This window comes from Mus musculus, chromosome 12 (assembly GCF_000001635.26).
Source record: "Mus musculus strain C57BL/6J chromosome 12, GRCm38.p6 C57BL/6J".
Classification (NCBI taxonomy): Eukaryota; Metazoa; Chordata; class Mammalia; order Rodentia; family Muridae; genus Mus; species Mus musculus.
Window position 1 is genome coordinate 117,644,666 of NC_000078.6, and position 12,690 is coordinate 117,657,355.

Below are 12,690 nucleotides of genomic sequence, written 5' to 3' on the forward strand. Positions count from 1 at the left end.
TTGTTATTTGGCTTCTTTGGGTCTGTTGATTATAGCATAGTTGCAGAAGAGTTTGCTTTTATAAGGCCATACTGTATGCATAGCTCTATAGGTGGATTTTATGGTAAGTGCCTCATGGCAGGCACAAAAGTCATACAAAAGCAAAAGCACGTTTATTCTAAAAACTGCTCAGCAGAAAGCATAATATTTATAAGTCCACCGCTAATGCAGACTGAATCCGTGAGTGCAGATAAGGCCAGAGGTTGTAGGCATTTGGTGTCCTTCTGATGGAAAGGAGACAGAAGGAGGAATGATACAGCAATCATAAGGCACTGCTGAGATCGGCTAAGACCTTCACTGACTGTCAATTCTCCATCATCTCTCTTTCCTGCACCTCCCTCCCACGTTCAGGCCATTGTCAGGTGGAATTCATTCTAAGAGTACAACCCAAGTCCTCCATGTATATCTTTCTCATTGCTGCCTCCCTGGCCTAAGTCATCCCATTTCTAGGGACGGTCCCTGTAACAGTGACCTGACTGGTCTGTCTGTCTCCACTTGCTGCTATGATATCTTTTACCATCCACAAACAGAACTTAAGAGCATCTGCATCAAATGTTATAAATTCTTCAATGGCTGCTGTGTTCTTTGACTCAAGGCTAAATTTATCGTGTTCTGTACTGTCTCCAGATTCGTCAGGTATCACTGTGTCCTGCCATGGGTGGCTAGCTCATCTGTCAGTATGTCTTGTCAGTATGTCTCACCCATGTCCTTCTGGCTACTGGGATCTCTCCAGTGGATCTGCTGCCTTTTCACAGTTGTTCTTCTATGACTTTTCATCTTACCTTAGTTAAAAGACTGTACTACATTAATTTATTTAGAGTGTATGTTTGAGGAAGGTGGGGGCCTTGTTATGACATTCCTGTAGAAATACAACAACAAACTGCAGGAACCACACTCCGGTCCTCAGGTTTGGTAGCAAGAGACTTCCCCTACTTAGCCATCTCCTCTGCCCTCACTTCATTTTATATTTATTGTTGTGTAGTTGTGAGTGGCTGTTCCTCATACTTGTGGAGCTTCTCTGCCCTGCCTGTGAGAAGAACTCTGGTGCCAGGCATGTAGTATGTACTCTGTCCACATTTCTTTTCAGTTGAACAGTTATATTTACCAAAAAGCTATCCAGTCACAAAGCTTGGGTCAGAGTTCCATACATTATGTTTTTTATTGAGTATCTGTGTGAGAATAGAAATTCCAAGGAAGTTGGAGAGTGGGAGGAATCCCTTCAGTAGTGAGTAGACTTCTAAAATAGGGCCAGAACTCGGCACAGTTATTTAAAACTGACTACTTTAGCAGTTGCACCACACTGGATCAAATAAAGAAGAGTCTGGAACCAGGGCTTTGTGTAGGAGGTTGTTGTAGCCATGAGGATAGAGTGATAAAACATTTGACAGGGGGCTGGAGAGATGGCTCAGTGATTAAGAGCACTGACCGCTCTGGCAGAGGTCATGAGTTCAATTCTCAGCAACCACATGGTGGCTTACAACCATCTATAATGGGATCTGATGCCCTCTTCTGGTGTGTCTGAAGACAGCTACAATATACTTATATAAATAATAAATAGATCTTAAAACAACAAACAAACAAAAACCCATTTGACAAGAAGGCGCTGAGGAAAGGGAGAAGGGAACCCAAGAGTCTAAAGTTTGGAATTTTGTGGTGACGATGTGCCAGGTAACTCAGGCATAGAGTATTGTTTCCTTTGTAATAAGACATTTATCTTGCTACCCAGAACACCAGTTGCACACACATACCTACACACACACACACACACACACACACAAACACACATACACAGAGACAGAGACAGAGACAGACAGAGAAAGAGAGAGAGAAACAGAGGGAGACAGACAGACAGACAGAGCTTATAATCATAGCTACTTGTGAGTTGAGGGAGGAGAATCCAGTGTATGAGGCTTACTTTGAGAACTTTCATGAGATGCTGTTTCAACTTTTAAAAAGAGTAAAAGAGCAAGTGACCTGTGATATAGCTCAGGTGAAGCCCCTGGTTCAATCTTCCATAAAAAATTTTTATTAAATTCTCCTCTCAATGAAAATGAGTAAACACGCTGGCCTGTACCACAGAGTTCCTTCAGTAAAGCACAATACTGAAAGAATGGAGTCAGGATGTGGTGGGCTGGAGAGAACTGAAGTTAACATTCCTGCTGCTGTTGACTTAGTAGGTGGCACAGTGCTCATGAGGAACGCCCAGTGTGACTTGCTGGGCTGTATCTGAATTTTATGGGTCTAGCATTGTTTTTTCCTAACAAGTTGTTATCGGGAGAAACCTTCCTGAAACATTTTCTCATGACGCCATGTATGTCTTTCTTTATTTTTTTTTCAAGCAATTGAGCAAGATGATGAAAACGCTGACAAGCATGTAACCGTGACGGAGGCTAACAACGGTCCCGATCCTCAGGTACGATGGCTTCTGCCACAGTGTTGTACCTTCTCAGATGAGGGTGCCTACAGGGGCGCGTGTTCACAGTGAGACAAATTTGCCTCATGTGGCCTGTTACTGCACATTTTCATGGCAGTAAAGAGTTTAGTTTAGACATTGTTCATTTTATTTATAGGACTCCTCCTGTATCCAAGATATTACTGTCTTTAATCTCAATTACTTACTGCCCAAACATGTTAAATAAAAAGGTCCCCCAAATAAGCAATTTGTGTATTTTAAACTGTGTGTCACCACTTTGAGCAGTCCAGTTCCATACAACCCAAGATTCAACTTTTCCTTTGTTTGGCATAAACTTCCTTCCCATAGTCACTAGATAGCTGTTTGGTTCTCAGGTCAACTGTCAGGGTATTGCAGGGTTTCTTCAATCCACCCTTCCCTAAGAGCCTGATGCTCTACCATAGGACCTACATCTCTCTTCTCATCTAATAGCTGTTGTATCATCTCACATCATCACAGACGGGTGACTGACTTCATTACACTTTGAAAAACAAAAGGGCCACATTCGTATAACTTTTATTGTAGTATATTGAGTTAGTTGTTCTCTCATTATTAGTTACTGTTGATAATCTCTTACTCTGCTTAATTTATGAACAGAAGTAAATCATATGTATGTAAAATTAGAGTTCAGTATTGTTTGTAAGTTTAGAGACTCACTGGAGATCTTGGTCTGTATCTTCTTCAGATAAATGGTGACTACTACAGAATGACTGATAGAAAAGGAATGCTTCCATAGATAGATCGATGGATAGATGGATGGACGGACAGAGAGATGGACAGATAGATAATATATAGGTTTCACATCTTCTTCCTCCCTCCTTCTTCTCTCTATATCTATAGATAATGACAGACAGACAGATAGATAAATAGACAGATAGATTATATATAGATTCTACTTCTCTCCCTCTTTCCCCTCTCTGTATCTATAGATGATAGATAGATAGATAAAATAATATGTAGATTCCACTTCTCTCTTCCTCTCTCCCTCCCACCCCTCTCTCTGTATATAGATAATAGACAGACAGACATAAGCCTTTAGGACTTTTCTTCAAGCTGGTGGGAGAGGAGCTTCCAGACATACTTTAGCCACCTATGTGTCAGCTGCCAGAGATCCTATGTTATTGATCCCTAAGAGCTAAATCACAAATGGACAAGACTTTGATCAGATACCTCAGTGTCAACAACCATTTACTTTATATTAAAATGAAGTGTTTGAAGACAGTCTAGTTACCTGACTGCCTTTTACCTTTAAGGTCTCAAATCCATTGATTATGGTTAGAATAACCACTTTAGCTTTTCTCAATCAAGGTGGTACAGGTTGTAATGTTTTAATGAACTCTTTTATTATAATGGTAATGATACTGTAGTTAAATTTATATTGAAATTATACTTCAGGCTGCAAGCAGACATGCCCCCTGCACAGTACGGGATAAAATATATTAGTATGGAGAATGCCTCATAGCTATTGAAATCTTTGGGCATAGAAGGAGTAAGATCCACCCATCGCCAGAAAATGGGCATTATTCTACTACATAGGTTTTCTGTTGTGTTTTATTTATTCATTTACTTATTTTTGAAAAAGGAGCAGGATACGTTTGATAGAGTCAGGTATGGTGGGGTGAGGGGTAGCACCCACTGTGCCGTGCACTATCTAGTATGTGTGGTTTGCAGCTCTATAAAATGGAGATGCCTGTTTTTAACGAGGTCAGAATGAAGCCCTGTAAAAACACCTGCAGAGGCTGGGCATGAAGCTCAGAGATGGTCTGCTTGCCTACCATGAGGTCCTGGGTTCCATCTGCAACACTGCAAGAAAACAAAAACTCAGAAACCCAGTATCCTAGTATGCAATGTCAAGCAGCATAGTGTAAGGTTTAAGAACTCCCTCTCCAGTCTGGACATATGGCTCAGCAGCTACCCAATTCTGACTTCTGTGCCACCTGAACTCATGTGCATATACCCACACACAGATATGTACACATAAACTTAATTTTAAAAAAGTGAATAGTAAGAATTTTGCTTCTGTAACAAAGCTACCTGAATTCCTTTAGCTGCTTGCATTGGGGAAGGTGATTCTCCTGGGGCCCCTCTTCTTTCTCTGTGACAGTGTGAGTGCTAAAACCCACAACCCCACATACACACAGTGGACACTTTTCTGAGCCCTTTGTTGTTGTTGTTGTTGTTAATGATGATGATGAAGATGAAGATGATGATGATGTAGTAAAACCTTAAAACCAGTCCTACAGGGGTAGACTTACCACCACTTTACATATGAGCTAGTACATAGTGGGCTGGGCTTCTGACCAAGGTAGCCTGTTCCAAAATGTTTGCTTTTAACCACTGTGAAGACAGTCTTTCTGATTTCTGTAACGTGCAGATAATCTTACCAAAATTAGGTGGCAGTTGGGTATTAAATGAAGAAAGGAAAAAGGGAGTAAAGAAGGAAGGAAGCTGGGGAGCAAGGGTGAGAACATCACTGTGTAGACGGCTTGCCTAGCGTACGGGAAGTCCTGACTTCAACCTCCAACACTGTATAAACTGATGTGATGTGCATAGCTCAACACTGGGAAAGTGGAGGCAGGAGGATCAGAAGTTCAAGGCCATCTGTGGCTGGATAGACAATTTGAGGCTCTTGTTGGGTCCATAGACCTTTATCTCCAAGAACAAAAACCTAAAGACAGAAAATTATATAGTGAATTTCTCCTCCAAGCTTAATCTTTAATGTACTTAGATGCATTATGCAGTAATCAGTAAGAATTTATTTGTGTATGCTGAATTTATGTTCAGTAGCATTTGTGCTGTATAAGTTTGTTATTACAAACATGCTCTCATGAAACACTTGGTTAACTTCTCTTGATAGCAGTTTTTACACTGATTTACTGTTTTAGCAAAAGCGACTTGTGTGTGTGAAAGAATGTGTATGGTAGAGTGTGTGTGTGTGCCAGTGTATGTGCATGCCTGTGTGTGTGTGTGCTTCTGTATGTACACGTGTGAATGCATGTGTATGTGCATGCATATGTGTGCAAGTGCGTGTTCGTGTGCATGTATGTGTGTGTGCGCGTATGTGTGTTTGTGTGTGTATGTGCACACTCACCTCACAGTGCTGTGGTGGGCCATAGTTGTGCACATAGCCACACCTGGCTTTTAACATGAGCACGGGGCACTTGAACTTGGGTCCTCATGTAAGTGCAGCAAATGCTTTTACTGCTAAGCCATCTTTCAGGCCCATAAAAGTGAATTTTACTGTTAAGGTAATGCAATTCTTGTTTTCAGATGTGAAACTGGTTTTTTCCACCTTTGTCACAGGGAAGATTGCTTTTTTGTCCTACATGTATCCTTTCCTAAGAGAATCCTGTCCATATTTCATTTTCAGCCCCAAGGGAGTGGACCCACACGTTATGACTCCATTTATAGAATAAACAGACTTTTCATTGGCATTTGTAACATTGCTCCTACTAAAACCCATACAAAGAGCTTTAATTATACATTACAGAGAATTATTTTCTTCCAAAAGAGACCTTGGAATAAGGCTCTTAAATAATTCTTCTGACAGTTACACATTAATCCTTTCCTTTTTTTCTGGCTTAGCGGTGTTAGGTAAACTGTTTATAATTAATTTCACATAGATAAATTAAATAGACCATGAATATTAAAGTCTAGATCAAGGGCTGTCAGTTATTTGCCTGTTTGTCCATAACAAAGCTCCCAAAATACATTAATAAATTCATGGGTTTCTAGAATTAAATTACTAAATTACAGAGCCGTGAAAGGGACCCCAGAGAACATCTGGTTTTATGTTGCATTTCCAAGTTCACTATCTTATGAACCATGGAGGATGTGTGATCTCTCCAGGCTGAAAAGACCCCCACAGAATAACGGGCTACCCATAAACGTCTCTGAAAACTTTCCTCTAGTAGTTATTTTGTAAGGAGTTCTTCAGAATTATCTCATGAAAATATTAGTACCTCAAAAAAAATAAATGGAAATTGGAAAATCAAGGCAGCAATATTTCTTCTTTAATTAGAAAACATGAAATAAGTATGAGTTAAATTAATCTGAAACATACTTTTTAAAGTAATAACATTTGTTATTTGAAATGCAAATATTTGATTCATGTATCCATATGTTTAGCTCAGATAAAAATGTTTCCTTACACACACACATACACACACACACACACACACACACACACACAGGTCTGTATTTAGGATCCTCATCATGAGATGAAGAGTTTCTTTGTGCTTTTATAAAAACTAAAATAGAGCCAGTGTTTGTCATCTATCCAATGTTGCTGACACTGGTAACGGTTGTTTACAGAGCTGTGTGTGTGTGGGCCTCATGGTCTCTGGATTAGAACCCTTGCAGGTTCTGTCTATTAGTTCCTGGTGCTTCCAGCTGGCTCCTGCTCTGCCTGATCCTCACACACACACACTCCCCCTGGTACTCAGAGGGCCACACTGGGAGCAAGAGAAAAGGAAGGAGAGAGACATCACGAAGAGGAAGATGTATTACCATGGAGTCTGTCTGAGGCTTTATGGGGTGCTAGCATATCCCCTTCAGCAGAAGACAGTGCATCACTGAGGGCAGCATGGACTAGAAAGAAGTCTCAGATGTAAGCATAGAGGAATTCTCCAGAAACCAGACAATTACCACTTTAAGAAATATAATATTTAAAGAAGGCTGATTATTTGCAAATAGAAATAGCCCCACAAGGTGCTTGATGATATTTGTCCCCTTCTGTCCTCTCTTGCACTGACTAAAAACACATCTTCATGATTGCTCCATTTATTTAGCATCATTTCAGGTTATAGGGACCATTAAAATTTTGGCAAACAAGAACCATGCCCTTAGGAGGAAGGTTAGGATGATAAAGGATTTAAAAGGAAAATTCAAGTGGGCCACAGTGACGTTCTATATCAGTGCTTCTCAACCCGTGGGTCACATGTCAGATATCCTGCATATCATATATTTTCAATATGATTTATAACAGAATGAAAACTAGAATCATGAAGCAGCAATGAAATAATTTGGTGGGGGTGGGGGTGGGGGTGTCACCACAACATGAGGAACCATGTTAAAAGGTCACAGCATTAGGAAGGTTGAAAAACACTGGTCTAGAGCATCACTGGACTTCTGCAACCCAGTATCCGAGGCCAGGAGATACCTTCAGCCCCCTGCTTGTGTCTGTATGAAAGTGTTATTAGACATAGCCTATTCCATCTGCTTACCCACCACCCTTTGCTGCTCCAGGGTTTGGCTTGCAGAGCCCAGTACTTGTAACAGAAAGCTTGAGGTATTTTACTGTCTGGCCTGGTATGAGAATTTTGCTAACACTAGCCACTTAGATGTCTGCTGTGTGCCATGGTTTCTCAGACTACCACCATCTTCTTCCCAATTCTTACTCTTAATAACTTCTGGGGAAAACATGCCAAAGAATCTCCATGAGTTGTCACCATCAGACTCTCCCAGCCTACCTGCAAGCTGCCTGTTGTTCCAGTGGTTGGAGCACTGATATTTATATTCCTGTCTTGTTTTCTTTTCAATACTCAAGAGTATTAATCTTGAAAATGTGCTCACTTGCATTCTCTCCCCCCCCCCCCCCCGTATGATCAGATTTCCCTGTGTGGTTGATGATTTCTAACATAGATAAATAAAATGAAGTACCCCTCATCTCTGCTACATCAAGCCACCAGAATTCCTGCTCTCATTCTGCTCCAGCTGGGGCCAGTCTGTCATAGCATCCTTGGGCTTCTCTGATGGCTGCAGGCTAGTGAAGCTGTCCCCTGCCCACCTCGAGAGGAGAGTCCTCTCCTCAAAGTCGCAAATTATCTTTGTTGAATTGATAGTTATTTGGAAGCATCTTTCTTACCTCATACTCGGGCAGTGTACTGGCTGATTGCTACCTCACCTGTGGAAACCCCTTTAGTTCTCCATCTGTCCCAGGAACTGCTCAGTCTTCCTGTTTCCCTGTGATTCACTGCACCTTCCCATTTCTAAACATTGTATTCAGCTCTTTGATTTATATCTTGCATTCATACAAACCAGAGCAATGCTATCTATACTCTGGATGATCCCAACATCTCACCCCAACCCTTGTCTTTGCTTCCAAGCCTACGGACTGCCATCCCCATCGCTACTGGGACTTTGAGTAGGTACCTTCCTTTCACACGACACTAATATTTACAAATTCTTGGGGAATGCCCAAACAGCATCTTCTGACATTGCTTTGGAAATGCTTCTAGACACCCATCAAGTCTTTTCATCTCTTCTGCTGCCTGAAGCTCTGAGACACATCCTGTGTGAAAGACAGTCCGTCTCCTTCATGTTCTTCTTGTCCCAACTACTTCATCCTTTCCTGCACACATCATCTGTGATCATTCTCCTCTCTAACCATTCCCAAGAGTTTCATCTTGTTCAGAACAAGAATCCAAACTTTTGTCTGTAGGCAAAGCGCTGTCATGTATTTTAATATCACTCATTGTTTTGCAGATTAGTTAATACTTAATGTAAGTATTTTTAAAACATACCTGATAAAATATCATCGGCTCATCTCTCTCTCTCTCTCTCTCTCTCTCTCTCTCTCTCTCTCTTAACAACTTTTATTGATTCTTTGTGAGTGTCACATCATGCACCTTAGTTCCACTCATCTCCCCTCATGGCCACCCTTCACTCTTGTAAACTTCCCCCTAAGATAAAACACACACACACACACACACACACACACACACACACACACACACACACACACACTCATCGTGGAAGCTGTAGTATGTCATAGTATGTCCCACAATATATCTCTCTGTCCACACACCTTCACTTGCAAATGTTCATTGCATTGAGTCATTGGTCTGGTTCTCGGTCTCCGACTTTTGTGACATCATCAATACTGGACCCTGACCGGGACTCCTCCTGGCTATTCTGTTGTTGCCTGGTGTCATGGAGATCCTGCAGGTTTGGATCAGCAGAACTGGCCATTACACATATCCCAGCTGTTCACCAATAATATAGATTTGGGGGTAGGCCAATTCAGAGCCCTGGATCTGGGCCTGGTTGATAGCTGAGATGGTCAGCCTGCTGGCTCTGTTTTATCTGCACCACCAGGGCGAGTTCTCTGACACTGCTCTGCCTAGACCGCCCAATGCTGCCTGCCATCAGCAGGAGGCACGGTCTGCATTCCTGCTCTCCAGCTCTCATTCCCTCAGGGTTGGCTCACTCTCACCCGCTGCTCAGTCACGGCATGGGTCCCACTCTCCCAATTGCTGCAGCCCACAAGGGGCCCAGCCAGCTCTCTAGCTTTCCCTTGCTGGAGTTTGGCTCACCTGTGCCTTTGCCATTAGAGTTAACTCCACTGTGTTGCACAGATTAGGTGCAGGGCTCAGTCTCCTGAGTGCTGCAGCTGATGAGGGGCAGGGCCAGTTTTCTTGACTGCCTATTAGCTCATATCTTAACTAAGAAACATAATTTTAAGAAGTAGCATAGTTCATTTTTATGAAGACTAATTATTATAACTCTCGCTATTAAACTAAAATGTATATTCTGTGACTTCTGTGTATTTGTGGGTTTTTTTTTTAATTAAAAGCAATGTTGCCCTGTTAATATAAGATGCTAAATGGCCAATGCCCAACTCGATTCCTCCAAAGAACAGAAAATCCAGTTCATCAGGTCATTGCTATATGGATCTTTATAGTTAATTTTATCTATCATCTATCTATCTATCTAAATTAGATACATACCATGTGATATTTCAATGTGTTTATACATTCTATAAGTTGAAATCAGGATGAACATATATTTATTTAAAATTTATTTATTTATGATAGAGACTTTCAAAATATATTATCCTTACTTTGGATATATATATATATATATATATATATAAAATTAGTGCCATCTATAGTCATACAGGGTTATATTTTATTTTATTTTTATTTTTTCATTTCTCTTTTCTTGAAAATGATTTTTTTTCATATGATATATTCTGATCACAGCACCACCCCCTAACTCCTCCAAGATCCTCCCCTCAGCCCCTCCCATCTGAATTCACACTCTTTCTGTCTCTTGTTAAAAACCAAACAGGCAACCAGGTGGGTGGTAGTGGTGTATGCTTTCAATCCCAGCACTGGGAGGTGGAAGCAGGTGATCTCATGAGTCTGAGGACAGCTGGTACAGAGCAACTTCCAGGACAGTCACGACTACACAGAGAAACCCTGTTTAGAAAACAAAAACAACAACAACAACAACAACAACAACAAAAACCCAGGCATCTAAATAATAATAATAATAATAATAATAATAATAATAATAATTAATAATAATAATATAAAACAAAACCAAGCAACCAGAGTAAGACAAAACAAACACAAGAAAAATCCAAAGAAAAAGCACGTGTAGATGCAGAGACACACATATGTACATGCCGGATTCTCAAAAAAAAAAAAAAAAGAAAGAAAGAAAGAAAAGAAAAGAAAAGAAAAGAAAAGAAAAGAAAAGAAAAGAAAACTGGAGCCTACACACATACACATACACATGCAAAGGACCTGAAAGTTTTAAAAAATACTGTCATAACAAAACATTATAGGACAGAGAATCCTCAAAGATCCATTGAGTCCAGTTTGTGTTGGCCATCTACTGCTGGGCTTGAGGCCTGCCTGTAAAGAGAGGTTAGTCTACCCAGCGAGACTCCATTGAAGAGAACCAGTTTTTCATTTGCAAGTGATTATCAACTGCAGATGGCTTTTGAGTTAGGGATGGGGGCCTGTTTCCACTTCTCTCAGTGGTGGAGCCCCATCTGTGCAGACCCTTGCTGGCCCTGTGCATGCTGCCACAATCTGAGTTGGTAGATGTGTGTTTAGAAGACTTTGCTTCTTATCATTGCATTCTTACAATCTTTCTGCGTCCTCATCCACAGAGTTCCCTGAACCCTGAGGAAATAGACTTGTTACAGACACCCCATTTAGGACTATGAACTCTTTACATAGCCTGTAAGAAAGCTTTTTGATTTGACCCTGCACCTCTCTGACGGTCTCACCAGTTATCCCCTGACTGGTCTGTCATACCATGATGATATTCCCTTCTTGGTCCTTCAGCATGCCAAGTACACCAACCCTGGGGATCTTTGTTCTCTGGGTAACATACTCTTCCTTTGGGGGTTGACACCATCTTTTCTTTGCTTCTTTTAGGTTTCTATTCAAATGCCATCTTATTAGAAAATCTCCAGGTTCAGAGGTGACCTCTAATTATTGCTCTGTCCCCCCCCTTACACTTTATTTTTCTTTCCTGTCATATACCACCTCTCTCTCTCTCTCTCTCTCTCTCTCTCTCTCTCTCTCTCTGTGCGTGTGTGTCTCTCTATTTGTCTCTTTGTATCTCTCTGTGTCTCTGTCTCTTCCTCTGTCTCTTTGTGTGTGTGTCTCTTTCTCTGTATCTCTGTGTGTGTCTCTCTCTGTGTGTCTCTCTGTTTCTTCCTCTGTATCTCTGTGTGTCTGTTTCTCTTTCTCCTGTCTCTCTGTCTGTCTCTTTCTTGCCTCTGTTATCTCTTTCTCTGTGTCTGTCTCTCTGTTTCTGTCTCTGTCTCTCTCTCTCATGTATGTGTTTGTGTGTGTGTGTGTGTGTGTGTGTGTGTGTGTGTGTGTGTGTTTGTGTTATAACCTCTGTTGAGTGCAAACTGGAGGTATGTGAGGGACTTCGAGGAGTTTAATCCTATAGCTCTAGGATTTAAGTGGGTGGTTTTCAAAGTCTATTGAACAATGTATAAAATAAAATAGACACCCAGAGATATGTATCTCGAAAATATTAAGTGATGTTGCAATAAGTATGTATGTTTAATACTAGAAAGATTGTGTTGTTGGATAAGGGATAGCCCTTGTTCCAGTTGCTTTAAAAGGGAAAACTATGGTCATGGATTGACATTAAATAACTTCTGGGGTTGTACGGGACTTTCCAGCAGTTCTGGCTTTCCACCAGTGTACAGGATGTCTTAAGATAAGATGAGGTCCTTGTGCAAGGCAACTTAGGAAAGAAACTAAAACGCCACTCATGAGGAATGTTATAAGCACAAGCCATACACTTTAGTGGGAGAATTCTGCACGCTACCCCCTAGGGGTCTGTGATGGCTACTTGGAGAATTTTCTTTCTTCTGAGCCTTTGGAAATAAAGTTGTAGTTGTTGTTTTGCATGTCTGGTTGTATTTCTGTGATACCCAC

At 41.0% G+C, this 12,690-nt stretch overlaps 1 protein-coding gene across 3 annotated transcripts in view; it reads left to right on the forward strand.

The window, feature by feature from the left end:
* The window catches only part of Rapgef5 (Rap guanine nucleotide exchange factor (GEF) 5), a 243,212-nt gene that overhangs the window by 128,140 nt on the left and 102,382 nt on the right, over positions 1-12,690 (forward strand). For all 3 annotated transcript variants that reach the window (NM_175930.6, NM_001373989.1, XM_030246682.1), the window contains one exon: positions 2,379-2,452. In NM_175930.6, coding sequence (NP_787126.3) covers positions 2,379-2,452 — 74 coding nt within the window. The remainder of the gene's footprint in view (positions 1-2,378; positions 2,453-12,690) is intronic.